We start from the raw sequence: 18,015 nt of genomic DNA on the forward strand, positions 1-18,015 counted from the left end.
CCGGTGACGTAACACGATGGGTAATGGATGAAAAAATCACGCGCCCCGCCTTTTCTTCCATGACATTTCGCGAATCCAAGGGTCGACCGCAATGCTTGAAGACGACGTGCTGAGCGGAGCGATTGCGTCGATTGCGATTCCCGTCACCGACCGGCCACGGGATCGCCCGCCCACCCAACAGAGTACATTACAGATGTGGTACATTGACATTTAAATTTGTATTGTAATTTTCTACCATCGATGCCGCCGACATTACCCTTTTCCCCAGCCATATGTTTACGATGCACATTGATAACCAGTATCACCATTCACCAACATAACATAATGTAATGTAATTAGGGCGTAAATTTTTTTTTTCTAACGTCGTTTTTTACTTTAGTCTATAATACACCTACATTTATTTATTTATTTATATTTTTACGTTTTATCACCTTCCAATAATAATATTCATATTGAATTTGGTTTTTTTTCCGAATTTCGTAATATTGTTCACAGACATTTATCTTCAGTAATCAATCACCAATGTACAAATCAAGCATATCATAATGGTTTGTAATAATAATATTGTTATTAACTTATATTAAGGTGTTAAACTAGAATGACCAATAAGTAATATTCGAAATGTTCAAATGTATACAGCCATATACTCACACAAACCATGTACACATTAAGTACATATTTAATTTTTTTTTATACTCTTAATCAAATATTATCTTAGGACAATTGCAAATCTATATAAAAAAAAAAAAGTATTACCATCACCTAGTACAACAGTTTAGCTACGCTTACTTTTTCTTCAATTTATATACTTATGCCGGTTGCACAAACCATTGAATGAATCTATAGTGAGCTAATGGTCCCTCAAACAAGATTTAGTAGCCCACAATTGGTCCATTAAATGTTTAGTGAACCATTAAATTTAATAAATTGTCTATGCTACCCAGCATTACAATTTTATTAAATTGTCTTTTTTGAAGTTAACTGTTAATCGTTGTTGCGTCTAATATTAAAATAATTATTATATGTAAAGGTACTTAATATGTAAAAATAAGTTTCTTGTACCTAGATGTCTTATTGTTTTAGATCACATCTTTAGACTAAATCTTAATCCACATATCATATTTAATATAATTTAAGTCTACTTATGAATGACTTGAATTGTGTTTATATTTATGAATTTAACTATAGTTTCTTTAACCTTTAGTTCATTGATGTGATATACTATCCTTAATGGCACCAGCTGAAGAAGAAAAAAATGTGTTGGGGTGCACATGCAACGTGGCCCCCTTCGATGTTCCTAACAAGTATTTTTCAAAGCCACATATTGAAGTATTTTTAAGAGGATTAAATAGTTTGAGAAAGAATAATGTTTTCTGTGATGTGCAACTTGTTTCCAAAGGATTTTGCATTAATGTATGAAAACATTTAACTAACTATACTATTTTTATTTTAAGATATATTTACACATTTACAAATTCACCTAAATAAATTCAAACATTGTTATAGGCACATAGAGCAATATTGGCTGCTAGCAGTCCATATTTTTATGCTATGTTTACTAACGGATTATTGGAAGCTGGTAAAAAATCTATTGAACTTCCTTCAGTTTCTCCCAATGTACTTGAAACACTTGTTAACTTTATTTATTCAGGTAAAAAGAAACACTTACAAAATATAATATGTACATAATATAATAATTAATTCAATGCTTATAATTTAAGGAGAAATAAATATTTATCAAGAAAATGTAGAAGAACTAATGATAGCAGCAGATATGTTAGAACTTAATGATGCTGTAAGTTGTTGTACAGAATTCTTGAAAAGTGAATTAGATTCAACTAATGCTGTTGGATTACTTAGGTAACGATTAAAGACAATTTAATATCTGTTTAATTGTTATATAAGTTTATCAAGTTATATTACATATTATTTATAAAAAGGTTTGCGGATATGCACAATTTTACTGTTCTGCACAAATTATCAAAAGATTTTATATATGGAAATTTTGTTCAAATTTGTGAAGAAGATGAATTGGGTGATTTATCTAAAGATCAATTTATTAAGTTTCTCAATAGTGAATATCTTTGTGTAGACTCTGAACAACAGGTTATTTTTTTTTTGGTCTTAATCATTATATTTATTAGTAATTAGTATACTAAGTTAAGTTTTCATTTAGGTATTTCGTGCAGCTATGAAATGGATTAAACACGATCTCTCAGACCGACGTCGCTACATATTTGAAATTCTTTCATGTATACGTATACCTTTAATGAGTACCCAGTTTTTAGAACGTGAAATTAATGACAATACAGATGCAAGCTTAAGAGTTGCTTTACGTTCTATTTATACAGACATAGCTGAACGTATTGGTAATTTAGTAGCTTTGCAAGTTGAACCACGGTTAGGAGCCAAAAAAGATATATACATACTAGGCGGATCTAAAAGAGAAATATGTAGTGCCTGGTCTCGATATTCTGAGTCTACGTTTGAATCTGTTGTCAAATTCAACACTTTTAGGAAGTAAGTGACCTTAAACTTTTTTCAACTCGTGTTTGATGTATTTAATTTTATATTTTAGGGAATGGTGTGATATAAAACCAATGAATATTGGTAGAATAATGCCAGGAGTAGCTATATTGAACGGATGTATATATGTTGTTGGAGGCGAAAACGAATCACTTATCCTTTCAAATGGGGAATGTTATAATCCTATTGAGGATGAATGGACTTCTGTTGCTGGAATGACTGTTCCACGATGTGAATTTGGAATGGCTGCATTAAATGGATATTTGTATGCAATTGGTGGATGGGTTGGAGATGACATAGGTGGTTCTATTGAAATGTGAGTTTTATTAAAATTATTATTTAATTTAGTAGGATTAAAATTATTAAGATTAACTTTTGTCTAGCTATTCCCCATCATTAAACCGATGGACCATGTGTAATAGCGTGCTACCTGAACCGCGATTTAGTATGGGAGTCGTGTCATTTGAAGGTGTTAAAAATAATGATTTAATAATGTATTAAAACTAATTTGTTGCAATAATAATTAGGTTTGATATATATTGTGGGAGGGTGTACTCGCACTAAACGACATCTTCAAGACTTATTAAGTTATAATCCAGTGACTGGAGAATGGTCTATTTTAGCACCAATGTTGGTTCCACGTAGTCAAATGGGAGTTGCAGTTTTAGATAAACATCTCTATGTAGTTGGTGGTATTACCAGCAATAATGAGGTGTTAAATTTGGTTGAACAATACGACTTTGAAGAAGTAAGAATCATTAGAAAACTAGGTATATTATATGTTTTAATTTTTATAATATTACATTACAGAATACTTGGAGTTTTGTAACTCCAATGAAGGGTAAACGTGCAAGTCCAGCAGTTGCGGCTGCTGATGGAATGTTATATGTAATTGGAGGGGATATAACGCACACAATTAATTCATACAGGTCCCAAATTACTATATCTACAGTTGAGAGATACAATAACTCAACTACACAATGGGAAGATCTACCATCACTTCCAGAATCCAGAAGTGAAGCTGGTGTTGCTGTGTTGTAAATTATTAGCACAAATTCATCGGCATACATATATTTTTAAATTTTTTTAAAGAAATGTATGTATATTATTTATGTTTTTTGTTATTCTACAAAGTTCAAAAAAGAACGCACACTTATTTGTTTTATACCTGGTCCTAATAATAAAAAAACAATCAATTCAAAACATCAAACATTTATTAAATCATCAACATAATAGATAACACTGCAATCATCGGTTTTGTATATGATGTCGTTTTCTGTTTTTTCTACCATCTTCTAATCTCTTGCGCTTTCCACCGCTTTTCTTTTTTTCCCAATCTAGTTGTTTTGTTGATGCATTGTCCCTTATTAATATGTCATCTTTTCCGCCAGATTTTTTTTTCCCAGCTGCATCCAACATTGCTGCAAACTTTTCTGCAGGCACAGCTAGATCTGCCAAGTTCTTAGATTTTCGTGGAACAGCAAAATCATCGTCGTCGTCGTCGTCGTCACTTTCAGATTCCTCCTCGATGGGCTTCTTAACTCTTTTAGATTTTTCCTTCTCAAAACCACGTGAAAAATCATACTTTTTCTTTTTCTTAGCACCCATCATGCCGTCTAATAACTCGTTGAAATCATCACTGTTAACACTGTCAACATCACTAAAACCATCTTCATCAGGATTTTCATCAGGACGTTTTTTATTCTGTTTTGGTCTTTGTTTTAAGTATTTGTATAAGAATACTTCATCTAAGGGTATTTGTTTTTCTTCGTGTCTTAAATACTCTTCACTTACTACAGACATGCTTTTTAACCCTTTAGGGGCATAGTGTTTTCTAGAAGTACCGACCGATCTAAATAGTTCTTCGTTTTCTTCACCCTGTCCTTGTCTTGGTTTTTTAGGATTTTTAAATGAAAACCGATCAAGAAAATGTAATAAGGTAAAATCCGCTAGAGGATTGCCATCATAGTAAATAGATTTACCAGATATTATTCTATTGGCAAAAGTTGCAACAGTAGGATGATAGTGTCGACTTAAAGGAATAAGTTCAGCTAAAACTGCATGTTCACCTCCTGAATATCTTGGATTTCTAACAGTATAATCATAATAATTTCTAATTTCTCTTTCCTTGGGCCCTTGCGGTAGCTCAGGTTCTTTTATTACTTGAGGAGCTTTAACATGATACCAGGAAGATTTTAAAGGTGTTTCAGTTGAATCTGTTAAATTGGATTGTACGTCAAAATATTTTTCTTCTTCGACTTCTTCATTTTTAATTGTATCATTTAAAATAACTAATGGTTTTGGAATAATATCAGTTGTAACATCTTCAAATATAGGTTTACCAGTGATTCCTTTGTGTTTTTTCATTAATCGCGACGACATACAAAAAATTCCAGTTATCAAAGGAACTGGACAATATAAGCACATTTGAAATATACGCTTCATAAAAGCCACCATACGTTCTGTACATTTATCATCCCAAATGGATTTGTAAATTAAATGAATACATACAGCTTGATGTGACGTAGTGATCAATCTCTCATCAAATATTTTTTTATATAGCGCAGTATAGTACCTATCATTATTTTCCAATTGCCTGATTAATAACAAGGCTTGTAAAGATATGTTGAATGGTGCTAAATGAACAATCTTATACATTGTTTGTATTTGTTCTGGTTGAATACCACTTCTTACATGTGGATACGATTTATTGACACCGACCAGTAAAGCTCCGATGAGCCGTGAATCAATCGCTCCAGTTTTCACACACGCTTTAAAGAATGACAAGTAAAGTTCAATTACATCTTTTGCCATTTCTTTAGTGTCGATTTGAGTTAAAAAACAAATACCATAGTATTGAGCTCTTTGATTGATGTTTGAGCGAAATAGTAATTTTCTAACTTCTTCAAAAATAGTTAGATTAAGATTTGATCGATGTTTTGAAACAAGCTGCAATGTATACATAGCTTTTGATGCAACCTTATGTACTGTATCGCCAAATTTATTCACGAGGTATTTAATGATCTGCATTTCACATTCAGTGCTATTGATTAATAATTTGTACATAGCTGAAATACTTTTTTCACGATTTACCGGTACAGAGTCTAAACCAACAGTGCTTAGAGCTTCGACAAAACCAGTATACAATTTTTTCAGTTTCTCTTCAAATAACCAAGAGCTAAGCAACAGCTTACGTTGTTTCAAATCATCCACCTTTGACAACTCGCTCAAGGGCTGGTGCTCAAAAGGTAACAGTTCGGTTTTCAACAATACTCTGGTGAACAATTCGGTTAAGGAATCAATGACGAGAGAACACTGTTGCCTTTTGCCAATTTTTACCATGTGCACGAGATTCTGCAATGCGGCAATGTTGTGCAATGGATCTTCTTGGATCTTTATGGTGAGCGCAGCGATTTTGTCCGAATACGTACCCTGTTTAGCAATTTCGGTAATCCATGATTTTTTTTTATCAACCTGTGGCTGATGTTCCAATACTTTTTCCGCTTCGAATCGCAGGGCATCGATTTCGGACGCCGAAAGTTTGGTGCAATTTCCGAACGTCGGTAGGTTTTCATACCATTTCGGCAAATCGATGTCGTCGGCATCGGAGTCCGAGTATAGTTGGTCATATCCGTCATCGCCTTCCAATTCGCTATCCGTCTCCGACGAACTCATATTTTTATCACGATCAACTACTTGTTCTTATTTTTCAATGTTTTGTAAATTTGTATTTTGTTGTAACTTGTAGATCCGAGATCGTACATTCGTACCATAGACATATAAATATTTATGTCTATGATTCGTACCCGCGGATGTTCTAATGTTGTTTTCAATATTGTTATTTGTTATCCGATTTTTAAAATCAAGCATGATTGTTTTTTTGGTTACTTTACAGTGTGACAACATGAACAAAAAACAATAGGATTTTTGTTTGATGATAAGAAACTTAAGTGTTGACATATTTTGTGATAATATTCCGGTTTCTCACGTGGGTACTGAATAGTTTATACCTCATACTGACACAGTACAGCTACTTACTGACTAGTGACTACTGAAATACTATAATACATAATTGATAATTATTAATTTCATTATAAACAATTTAAGCCTACAAAGTTTACTTTTTTACTTATTAATTTTATTATTGTGAGTAGGTACTATACATAGATGACTATATGTCATATGCAATGTTGTCTATTTACGGGTGATTGTTGACTGTTTGCCGTTTAGATTTCTGTTTTGCGTCTGAAGTGAAAACAATCGCAATGGAAGACAATATAGTCGTGAAAAAAGTCGAAGGCGGAAGTATCATAAGTCATCCACCCCTGTTCTCTGAAAATGGGAGGTTAGTAAAAATACATAGTATTCATATTATATTTACTATGTAGTAAACGGTTTTACGTCGTACAATGGATGTGAAATATTTTATCCATATGAAATCATATTATCTTTTTGTGAATGGTTTACAGTAAACTGATTTTCGTTCTTGATAAAAATTAGGTTTTTTATGGTAAGCCACTTGGTTGATGGTATTGAGTTTCTTTAATTTGAAATTAATAACAGTTAAGTGTTAACCATATGCATTATCAGGAGCAGATCTGAAGCTTGTTTAAGGGGTGGGTAGGGTAAATAAGAATATTCATGAATGATATATAAAATACAATGGAGACTTGACCGTTAAAATTCACAAAGGGGTGGGGGTAACACTCCATCCATAAATCTGCGAATCTGCCCCTGTTTGATATACACCATTCCATGCAAATTTGGTAATGGTTAATATTTGTCTAAAAACAAAAACAAATATCTGCTCGATGCTTATTTTTGTGAATTATCTAGAAGACTACTGGGAAATATGAAAAACCATCTGAAATATAATATTTTAAATGACATCCATGATTATTAATTTTCTATTTATATATGTGCTGATTTTTGTGCTTTTACTAACCCCCCAAAAAATAAAATTGGAAGTCTCATAAGTAATTTCCTCTTTTCAATTTTCTGATATAAATGTTTTATTTTATTTATTCTATTTTAAGTTTAATTATAATTTGGTCAGTCTTATGTATATGAGTAAACCAATAATATATTTTAGAAAATAATTTAATAATTTAACTGTTTATTCAATTTTATTTTTTTAATACTAAATATAGGTTTATCTATGTGGGCTGTGGTGCGGATATCAATTGTTTTAGTGTGAGCTCTGGAAAGTTAGTTGCCAGTTATACTGCTGATCAAAACTTTGGTAGAATTGTTAACTTATGTTTTCATCCTTCTGATGACAAACTATTGGTTGCTATTCATTTCAATGCTGTTATTGTTTTTTGGAATTTGATTGGAACCCAAGCTGCTAAACTTTCAAAACAACAAGTAATAATATTTAAGCTTAGTATTCAGAGTATCAATAATTATCATGTTTTTTTTTTTTTAATAGGAATTAGATTTAAAAAAATATAATGTAGTAAATGCAAAGTGCTTGTCAAGAAATTATAGCTCATATGATATGGATTGTATTGTTGTTTCATATAAATTACGAGCAACTAATAGCAATGATATAAATATTGGTTTATTTGCATTGGAAGAAGGGACACTTTTATACAAATTTGATGAAAAGTAACTTTTTGAACCATAAAAAAAAATCATATTTAATACATAATTATATTTTAGTTTGGAGAATTTGCCACATATTTGGTCAATAGGAGGTTTTGAAGACGTACCTTATTTGGCCTTTGCTCATAAAAATATAATATACATTTATAATTTATTAAATTATAAAAAAAATAAGTATGTGAACTATAAAAAAAAATTATTAAGAAAATATTAAATCAATGTTATTAAATTACATTTATCTTTATAGAATTAAGTTGGGGTCGGATAGAACAGTAACTGTCGTACAATGCCATCCTAATTCCAATACTCTAGCAATTGGAGATAACACAGGAAGAATTGTTTTGTATTACAATGTAATGCATAAAAATACAAGATCTCAAACTGTTTACCATTGGCACACACTTCCTGTAAATGATGTTCTATTTACAAGTAGTGGTGAGACAACTAAAATTGTTCATAAAAAAAAAAAATAGCGATTTTAATATATATTTCATTGCAGGTAATAATTTTTTATAGTGGAGGTGCTGAAAATGTCTTGGTCAAATGGTTTTGTGAAAATACAGAAACTAGACATTATTTACCAAGAATATCCGCCAATATTGTCCATTTATCTGTTACAGAAGATAACCAGTATGTTGCTGTATCCACACAAAACAATAGTAATGCATTACAACCAAATATATTATTGAATACAATTTTTAAATAAAGGCATCATAGTATATTTTATTTTTTTTTTTTAGGCATAATAATAGTGAACTCTCAAAATCGTATACATTCTGTCATACAGACTTTCACTTGGGGAGTGCATGCATCAAATGTAAATATTTTAATTAAAAATTATTTTTAAAATTTGTCAATACTTTTAATTTATTTTAGGCTGATGAATTTGAAAAAGTCTTCCCAGCAGGTGTTGCATTCGACAGTCGTTCGAGATCACTTGTTACAAATGGTTTGCCGGGTCACATTCAATTTTTTTCACTTGACCAATCACAATTAGCATTCAATGTTAGTGTTCTTTTAATTATACTTGTAGGGAATTTTAATAAAATTTGTGTTTGTGTATTTGGATAGTTGGATATTGTGTGTCAAAATTTTATGACCAGAACAAGAGATCAAGGTGTATTCAATGCTGATGTTTGTTTATTGGCAATAAGTGATGATAGTTCATGGCTAGCAACAGTTGAAAGAAGACCAATTGGCGATAAATATGTAGTAGATGATGTTCTCAAGTTCTGGACTTTTAATGAAAAATTGCAAATGTAATATACTAATATCGTTTGTTTAAATTTGTTTTTAAATCAAATTTGTTTTTTTTTTTAGCTATAAATTAAATACTTACACCAGTTCTGTAGATAGAATTTCAAATTTATGTTTTCGTCCATCAGTAGATTCGGACGGTTCACATATGGTTGCCACATTACATAAAGATGTGTATAAACTTTGGTCTCCATATAATTTATTAGAAGACGAAAAAAGTAAGTATGAAAAAATATTTTGATATCTTGATTAATGTTGTATAATTAAATATTAAAATGCTATGTTTTATAATTTCTTACATTATAATTGAACAAATTTTTATTTAACAATTATTAGATCCAATTAAATCATGGCAGCATGAGTATACAAGTAAACTGTATCATAATCAACCGTTACATGCAATCAGTTTCTCTGAAGACGGTTGTATATTGGCAGCTGCATTTGGACCAAGTATAGTTCTAAAAGTTCTTGATGACTCAGATGATTTCAAAACAAGTCTTACTCATGGTTTTGAACATATTAGGTAAAATTATTTAATTATAATCTTTAAATTATTGTTTATATTTTTATTTTGCATGACTGATTAAAACACCAAAACTGGATTGACAGTTACTGAGTTAACAACTCCATGCTGTTTTTTTTGTGTTTTATTATTATTTTTATCATAATAGTTTATATATAATTATATTGATATTCTCTTGTATTAATATTAATAAATGCTTTTATTTTGATATGTATAGATTTTTAGAGTTTGGTAAAAACGCGAGCAGTTGGATGCTTGTTGCTGCATCAAGCACAAGACTTTTGGTATGGAATGTGCTTAGTGAGACATTACTGACAACAATTTGGGTTCAAGTTGAAAGATTAATTGCTGATCCAATGTCAGAATATATGGCTATTTTTACTGCTAATAATGATTGTTAGTTACCTGTTTTGCTTAAAGTTTCATATCTAATAATTATAATATATTATATTATATATTAATAATTATATTATTTATTTTTAGTGTTTGTTTTCACTCCAAACAGCAGAAATGTAGTGTATAAAAAACAAAATATATTTGGGAACAATGACAAAAGTACTTCTATATTGTGGGCATTATTTGCCCCAAAATCAGATCATCAGAATGGACAAAATTCGTCGTGGTTAGATAACTCTACTCTTTACATGTTGACCAACCAACAAGTAATATATTTTATCTTATGCTTAATATTTTAATAATGAATAAATGTACTGATGATTCTAAACACTTTTAGGAACTTTTAAAGTTTGAGAAGACTGACACTCTCCAAAAAATGATTGAAACTTTTGTGGATGATAATTTTACTAATCTAACACCTCTAGGACGTATTATTTCTAACAAAGAAATAACCCATACCACCAATAATAAAAATTATATGCCTGAATTTGAAACATTAATTGATGAAGATAAATCAGCTTTTGAGGTAAGTTTATAGTATTATTTACATATTTTAGCTTATATTTCATCATTTGTTTTATTATTATTATAGATACTTGAAGAACCAGCACATTTAATGTTACCATTAGAGAGTCAACTTGAACGTATTTTACTTGCGTGCTTAAGAACATAAGTAAATAAAAAAAATTATACATAAATTGTTTATAGAATGAAGTATAATTAAATATATTATAATATCAAAACAATTTTACTTGATTTTACTGACAAAAAATAATTTTATTTAATTGTGATGTGAATAACATCATATAATTTGTATAATGTGACCTCAAAAAAATTAAAACATGTGCGTCTAACTCTTTTTTTGTCCTAAATAAAAAAAATAGATGTTAGACATATATTATATTAGAAATATTGTTATTCACCTACTATTGTCTTACTAATTATTTCATCTTTGGTTCACATTTTGACGTCTTAGGTTTTTTTAAATTTGGCATTTTAACATTGCGCATACGTATAATGAAATAATAGATAATTTCCAAAAAGCTCAATATACTTGCTCCAACAAATAATGCAACAGAACCACCTAATGAAACTGTATAATACATCTTTAATATATTACACATTTTGAAAAACAGAAGTTTAACATTCATTGGGTTTCACTTTTTGAATATTATGGAGTTTTGAGTTTTGACACTTACAAAATGTATGTTAAAGTAATAACATAACTGTACTATAAAGCAAAATTATAAGCCAGATAAAAAAATAATTAAATCGTAGAATGAACAAGTGCGTAATAATTGTATAAATATTAATGCACAGTATACATTTAAAATCTAATTTAATTTAAAAGCTGTATTCATAAATCGACATTGAAAGTTATTTATTATTCTATTTTACACAATTATACCCGAATTTATATAAAATATTAATAGTAAAATACATTTAAGTGTCAAATTTCCTCAGTATGACCATACAAGTGGTAATGCTAAACATGCTTTATAATGATGTATGGACGTATGGTATATTAGCTTTGTAAATTTGATTTAACTGCACTATTTAAAGAATTTTACCTAATACATCTAATCTTCCTCTAACAACATTACGTTTAAGCCGCTCTGCTGGTAATCGGTCCATCATTAATTGTATGGTTGATTCGTTTTCATTAGTTCTAAAAAATTTAATCATTTTACATTTTGTTTTTGAAATTCATATTCTATTAACATACATAAATGATTCAACTGTTATGACATTTATTTCAGCTTCAATACAGGAGGGTACACAGTGACATTCTAAACCTGGTCGCTTACTTTTCTTCTTCTTTAATACCGATAATTCAGCATAATGTGTATTTAAACATACTAGTCCATTTATATCACATTGTTCACTTAATTCTATAGAAATTCCATATTATTATTGTTATTGTTGTTACTTTTTTTATTTGGTTTTAGGACTACATACTGCTGTTAGGCATTAAATGAGAAGTACAATTACACATCTCTAGTTGCTTTTGACGGCGGCAGTTTACAATGCAAGAACTATAACTGTATTTTGAACTGACATCAAGGTAATTCTCCAATGGAAATCTGCATCTAAACTTGTGTAAATATATTGTAACATGACTATTATGTCTTATTAAATTAACAAATTATTAAATCAAATTATGTTTTGTTATGAATAAATTAAGATGGTTTCAACATCAGTTTATTTGTTATACTAGTTTTATTTATCAACCTTGAATATAACAAATGTATGTTTATTATTAGTTTTTCATACAGTATGTATAGTTGTTAGTAATGTAATACTTAAATCATAGAAAAAATGTTCTCACCTGCGCTGTGAAATGCCAACAAATCTGACTTCGTCTTCATTTTCAATATCTTTAATAACAAACTTAAATTGTTTATAAATGCCCATTGTAGCTTGTAAAATATCTGTACTTATTGTATTATAGTATGGTACATCTACTACTGAGTGAATAAAAACCTATATACAATACACATATTATAGAACTAGATAATTTTAATATACAGTACATCTTCCATATCACTAAGTCTCATTATGGGGACCAAAACAAATTTGTATTATAGAGAGTTTTGTTAAGAAGTTGCTACACCCGCATGCATTCTCTCTTTCTTACAAACGCGTAACATAGCAAATTGTACGCTTAGCAGATCACGTTTATCTCTGTTAGTTTAAAAATTAGAGTGAATTGACCTCTTATAAAATTTAAAGGTATGATCTAGTGAACATCATAGGTTTTTTTTAGATTTTGATTTTAAAGCAAGTTGTGAGTATTTTAAAATTGTAAATTATTTGTGCATTTTAAAATACTCATACTCAATACTCTGTTTATAAGACAGAGAATAAGAATATTTCGTTAAATGGAAATTTCACTGTAGATATAGGTGATATAAATCACCTGCTAACTATCTACTACAAATGAAATTCACAAAACTCATACTAGTACCAGAACTATGTTTTATAGAGACGCAGAGTAAAGGTTAAATAGTTATTATTATTAAAACCCTGTAAATACTTTATATTAAGTAGTAATACAACAATTTGGCTTATGCGAAAAGTTTGTAGGGTTGGCATATTGTAAATTGCAACCACCTGACTTGGCGATAACAATTTTATGCGTAAATTGCCTGGACCCGTCTCTCGGTTGGAATACATGTCAATAAAATCATCAGAATTTGGCCTATATAAATAAATCCGTACATTAAAATTACAGAACTTCAATGCTACGAAATTTACCATATATATGCATACTAACGATTCATTTTCCATTGTAAGTGTGTAACAAATTCCTAGTTCGGTTTCAGTAAGAATAAAATGCTTGCAACAGTCAAAGTCACGAACGTTGTTCCAAGTGCAATTTAAAAACACTTCATCACAAGTACTTCTCGTCTGAATAAAAATTAAATAGGTACACATATTTTATTAATTATTCAAAGTATATGTGGTGTTGAAATACGACAAGAATACCCAAGATTATAATTTTCGTTAAAATATTCATACGCTTGTAATTAGATAAAATCAACAATCACTCACAGAAATTGCTAATTCACTGAAATTATTTTTGGGGCAATTATATTGTCCAGTCATACAAAATTCATTAATATAATATGAAGTTCCTTTGAAGTAAGTTATCTCTTTTACAATCTCGTCCAAATTGAAATTCCTATTGTCTCCAAATATCCTAAACTCAATATCAATATTATTGTTGAATAAAATAGGTACAACAATCAGTGCTTGACTTGCCTCCGACTAAATACCTCAACAAAATTGAGAGATTTAGAGTTTTAAAAAAATTACAAAGTTAATTTTTTTTTCTTATAAAGAAACACTGTTTACAGAATGTGTGCAAGTAGGTACCTATATAAGTTATAATGTTTTACGGGCAACGAAGTGCGTGAGATCAGTTAGTATTATATAATATAGGTAGGCTTAAATAATATATTATAACTAAGGTTACTTACTTAGTTGGTTAAAACATTTACAACTATCCACTGCCTACTTGTTAGTTGCCAGTTGGTAGTTGGTACCTACCTATACACTATTTTTTATCCATTATAAAAAAAAATACCAGTATTAGGTAGATATTTCAATTGCTTGAAACTTTGCTACCACCTGCAAACACTTGGTTGAAACTTTTATATTAAGTATAATAAGTTATGAAATATTTGTTGGTTTGTAGTAATATGATTGAATGTTTAATAAGGGTGATGTGGGGGGGGGAGCCGGGGAGGTCGAAGCTTAGTTGTATTTGGTAAGTATATAATTTAGCTTGGGAGTCAGGATGCAATTTTATTTTGTGTCATCGGAGTATCTAGGTATTTCTACATTTGTATTTTCAAGTCAAGCACTGACAACTATTCATTATAATATATTAGTATTTAGTAATATTGTATGTGTCATATTATGATAAAGTAATAATAAATAAGTAATCAATCAATCAATGTGAAAAATTAAATCGATTTTACTTGTTGGCTAGTTTCTGGATGTTGGCGACGTTATTCACTTCGCATACGCTAACCGCCGGAAAAGTAGTTTGAAACTCCAACGAGCTGGTTTCCACCACGAAACTAATAGCGTTGGTCTGATACGCTTCCCAGGAGTTCATCATCAGCACGGCGGAACCATACCAGCTCAGAGTACAACAAATAAACCAAAACAACCTATAAAATTCGATTATTAATTTATTAGAATAGATTTATTTTTACAATAAATGAAATAGAAATAGTTTTTATTATTTTTACTGTCAATTATTTAGAGGGTAACTTTTTTGAAAATTTTGAAATGCAATTCAAAATTCGAACTCGTAGTTTCTCAGTTATTTAAACGTTATAGGTACTATAACGATAATAGTCAGTAAGAATGGTTTTACACAAATATAAAATAGAAGTACCTGCCTAATATTTGATATAGTATTTATTATACTTTGACAATTTTTACAAATCATAAATGCTAGTAGAATATAGATTAATTTATATTGATTAATAAAATTTTCAATTTACCATCATAGCCCCGGCATCTTCCAAATCCATTATTATGGTCCTATATTAGTACACAAAGTTAAATTACTTAAAAACTACTCGTTTGAGTTTTAATTTTGATGCGTCAACATTTTTAGAAAAAATATTCACAAAATAATTTACAGTAAAAAAGGGGGAGGAGGGGGTCTTATTTGAAAAACCAAAGTTTATATCTCCACATGAATGTAAGTTATTACTTTTGTATCTAATTAGTACAAAAATCTCATAAATTTGAAAATATGGTTTTAAAGTAGGTATACCTAATATAGAACAAAAAAAGGGGTTGAGCGGGCATGGTAAATCACTCTGTTTAAAATACTTACTATTAGGTATGTCCTATGTACCCACCTTTCTGTCCAGTGACGCTTAACGTTGCTGACATAGTGGAGACCGTGTATGGTCGATTGATCGGCAAATTCTTTTAACATCACTGCTCCTATATGTTTTCCTTTTGCATATTATGCCAAGACAATTTTATCGTTATTTATGGGATGCAATTTGCTACGGCTTACACTCGCGTCGAGTGGCACTCCATAATATCTACAATAATATGCAGGTCTCACTATTATTGACAGTCCAGAAGGTTTGTCATAGTAGAAATATTATTGAAAAAATATTAACTGGCTCGGGTCGTGACAGATATAATCTTTATTAAATAATAAATGCAGATTGTAGGTACATGTATTGCAGTGTACATACCAATTATAATATTCACGGTGCAGTATCTATACCTAATAATAACAGTAATTCAAGTATGGAAATAGTCACGCTAAAAAAAATATGATGATATTATATATATTTATATGTGATAATAATTAATAAGTTACACGACATGACATCATATACGATGTACGATGTACCTTATCGTGTTATTTATTAGTTACTATATATTATTATTATTATTATTATATCATGATTGTGGTACACTGGTACCTACCCCGTACTTATAGCCTGACACCCCAATACCCCATATTGTATACTTTACAGTAAATCTAAAAGTTCATTTTCTGCGACCTCCGTGATATTATATGTATTATCACTCCGCGCTTGTACAAAATTACTAGGAAATCACAATTTTTTTTTTTGTTTTTTTTTATGTTTCATTCATTATTACATTATTATTGCTGGGCTCTTACGCATTAAAAAATCAAGAAATATATTTTTTTAAATATGCGATCATGCACCAAAAATGGCCAAATATGTGGTAAAATATGCTGGTAAAAACTAAAAAACCACTATTTATGTATTGCTGACGATCATCAAGTATTTTAATACATAATATATTGTTATGTTGTTTTTACGTCATCCTATAAAACTTCAAATTAACTGTCTTGTTATGTTTGAATCATATAGAGTAATTACTCTATGGTTTGAATAGACCGTTCAATTGCAAACTTGTCTCTCATTTCCTTAATTTCATGAATTAATTGATCTCAAAAGCGGAAATCTATGCGATATATATATGGAAGCACAGATTATAGTCTCATCAGACAATAAATGTACTTTTATAATAAGTGATTATCTTAGAGCTTTTTAATATCACTTCAAGCCGAACACCCGCAGAACGAACTTATCCAACTCACCAAAGAACTTATCTCCTCACCGAAAAACAAAATCAATTATTTGTGGGTCCCATTCAAGGTAGGAATTCCAGGGAACGAGAAAGCCGATGCAATGGCGTATAAATCAGTCACTTCCGCAACTACCCACTCAATAACCAAAATTCCTGCCAAAGACCTGATAAACGAAGCTCAAAAATGAATTCTTAGAACATGGCAAAACCACTAGGTTTCCATTCCAACAACAAACTGAGGAACGTTAAAAAAACAGTATTAAAATGGGCTTATCCTGACAACTCATCTAGGATTGAACAAATAATAATTAACAGAGCTAGAATAGCCCACTCTCATCTTACGCACGCCTATTTGATTACTAAGGAACCAGGACCATCGTGCGTAAATATAACACTATGCTAATAATCGCTGTAATTGAAGCCTTAATTTAAATAAATAAATAAAAATAAATTATTTCGTTTATCTTTATAACTCAAGTCACAGGTAATTTTCCCGCAATAAAATTAAATAAAAATATAAAATATATAAGAGTAAGTATGAGAGAGTATAGAGAGGTATATTATATTTTCCGGTAGGTAACATACTACACGAGTAGGTACCCAAATTTATTTAGAGGACTACACCACCCTCTGGTCCCTATCACTCCCCCCAAAAAAACAAAATTGGTTCTAGTGCCTATAGCCTATGATACATGATCACCGTACCTATGCACAATACCTACTATTTCTATTTTCTATTAATATACCTGCATAACGGGCAGTGGACACCTGTGTTGGTATCTATGTATATGTAGACACCGATAGTTGATTTTACCTAACACAAATGTGCTTGTTGTACTATCGCTATAGTATCGCTGCTCTATGTTGTTTTGAAGAGGATTATTACAACTTAAAATATTCAACAATGAACTATTATAATGGTATATTATACATTTATACGCCTATTATAATAATGTATCATCTTTAATATAGGTACACATTCGTATGCAGTTTCCACACAGTCACGACTATTTGTGCGCAATATCTCTCGACCCGCACGGTATGAAACATAATTATATTATTAAACACGTTTTGTGTTAAAAAAAAAAAAAGAA

The 18,015-nt window shown here is 30.1% G+C and overlaps 4 protein-coding genes across 5 annotated transcripts in view; 2 read left to right on the forward strand and 2 right to left on the reverse strand.

Moving 5' to 3' along the window:
* The first annotated feature begins 91 nt into the window (after positions 1 to 91).
* On the forward strand, positions 92 to 3,722 carry LOC132941678 (actin-binding protein IPP). 2 transcript variants are annotated; one of them, XM_061009823.1, is made up of 10 exons: positions 92 to 198; positions 1,205 to 1,413; positions 1,507 to 1,651; positions 1,722 to 1,860; positions 1,941 to 2,106; positions 2,177 to 2,520; positions 2,579 to 2,842; positions 2,910 to 2,995; positions 3,054 to 3,274; positions 3,337 to 3,722. In XM_061009823.1, exons 2-10 carry the CDS (start codon positions 1,231 to 1,233, stop codon positions 3,565 to 3,567), a joined length of 1,779 nt encoding a protein of 592 aa, XP_060865806.1. In that variant the 5' UTR covers positions 92 to 198; positions 1,205 to 1,230; the 3' UTR covers positions 3,568 to 3,722. The 2 variants fall into 2 exon arrangements, with proteins under 2 accessions (XP_060865806.1, XP_060865805.1); XM_061009822.1 differs by lacking the exon at positions 92 to 198 and adding an exon at positions 325 to 548.
* On the reverse strand, positions 3,723 to 6,378 carry LOC132941676 (CCAAT/enhancer-binding protein zeta). The gene has a single exon (XM_061009820.1). It carries the CDS (start codon positions 6,199 to 6,201, stop codon positions 3,775 to 3,777), a length of 2,427 nt encoding a protein of 808 aa, XP_060865803.1. The 5' UTR covers positions 6,202 to 6,378; the 3' UTR covers positions 3,723 to 3,774.
* A 149-nt stretch (positions 6,379 to 6,527) lies between these two features.
* LOC132941681 (WD repeat-containing protein 75) lies at positions 6,528 to 12,521 on the forward strand. The gene is made up of 16 exons (XM_061009829.1): positions 6,528 to 6,871; positions 7,677 to 7,893; positions 7,958 to 8,136; positions 8,191 to 8,307; positions 8,381 to 8,585; positions 8,633 to 8,792; positions 8,874 to 8,950; positions 9,010 to 9,138; positions 9,205 to 9,392; positions 9,454 to 9,608; positions 9,727 to 9,913; positions 10,131 to 10,309; positions 10,397 to 10,575; positions 10,647 to 10,835; positions 10,902 to 10,982; positions 12,259 to 12,521. Exons 1-15 carry the CDS (start codon positions 6,792 to 6,794, stop codon positions 10,980 to 10,982), a joined length of 2,322 nt encoding a protein of 773 aa, XP_060865812.1. The 5' UTR covers positions 6,528 to 6,791; the 3' UTR covers positions 12,259 to 12,521.
* LOC132941682 (sodium channel protein Nach) overlaps positions 10,962 to 18,015 on the reverse strand; it is a 44,102-nt gene continuing 37,048 nt past the window's right edge. The window contains exons 2-12 of the mRNA XM_061009830.1: positions 15,697 to 15,888; positions 14,797 to 14,991; positions 13,865 to 14,012; positions 13,587 to 13,720; positions 13,424 to 13,511; positions 12,639 to 12,793; positions 12,269 to 12,399; positions 12,036 to 12,201; positions 11,881 to 11,978; positions 11,237 to 11,402; positions 10,962 to 11,176 (exon numbers count right to left, since the gene is read on the reverse strand). Coding sequence (XP_060865813.1) covers positions 11,251 to 11,402; positions 11,881 to 11,978; positions 12,036 to 12,201; positions 12,269 to 12,399; positions 12,639 to 12,793; positions 13,424 to 13,511; positions 13,587 to 13,720; positions 13,865 to 14,012; positions 14,797 to 14,991; positions 15,697 to 15,776 — 1,347 coding nt within the window. The 5' untranslated portion in view covers positions 15,777 to 15,888 and the 3' untranslated portion in view covers positions 10,962 to 11,176; positions 11,237 to 11,250. The remainder of the gene's footprint in view (positions 11,177 to 11,236; positions 11,403 to 11,880; positions 11,979 to 12,035; positions 12,202 to 12,268; positions 12,400 to 12,638; positions 12,794 to 13,423; positions 13,512 to 13,586; positions 13,721 to 13,864; positions 14,013 to 14,796; positions 14,992 to 15,696; positions 15,889 to 18,015) is intronic.

Source organism: Metopolophium dirhodum, chromosome 3 (genome assembly GCF_019925205.1).
Source record: "Metopolophium dirhodum isolate CAU chromosome 3, ASM1992520v1, whole genome shotgun sequence".
Classification (NCBI taxonomy): Eukaryota; Metazoa; Arthropoda; class Insecta; order Hemiptera; family Aphididae; genus Metopolophium; species Metopolophium dirhodum.

Bases quoted from the DNA above. Each gene is read 5' to 3' on its own strand.
- LOC132941678 (XM_061009823.1), top strand. From the start codon at position 1,231: ATGGCACCAGCTGAAGAAGAAAAAAATGTGTTGGGGTGCACATGCAAC. The intron at 1,652-1,721 runs GTAAAAAGAAAC...TTATAATTTAAG, and splicing joins TGTTAACTTTATTTATTCAG to GAGAAATAAATATTTATCAA. The intron at 2,521-2,578 runs GTAAGTGACCTT...TTTATATTTTAG, and splicing joins AAATTCAACACTTTTAGGAA to GGAATGGTGTGATATAAAAC.
- LOC132941676 (XM_061009820.1), bottom strand. From the start codon at position 6,201: ATGAGTTCGTCGGAGACGGATAGCGAATTGGAAGGCGATGACGGATAT.
- LOC132941681 (XM_061009829.1), top strand. From the start codon at position 6,792: ATGGAAGACAATATAGTCGTGAAAAAAGTCGAAGGCGGAAGTATCATA. The intron at 8,137-8,190 runs GTAACTTTTTGA...ATTATATTTTAG, and splicing joins TTATACAAATTTGATGAAAA to TTTGGAGAATTTGCCACATA. The intron at 9,139-9,204 runs GTTAGTGTTCTT...GTATTTGGATAG, and splicing joins AATCACAATTAGCATTCAAT to TTGGATATTGTGTGTCAAAA.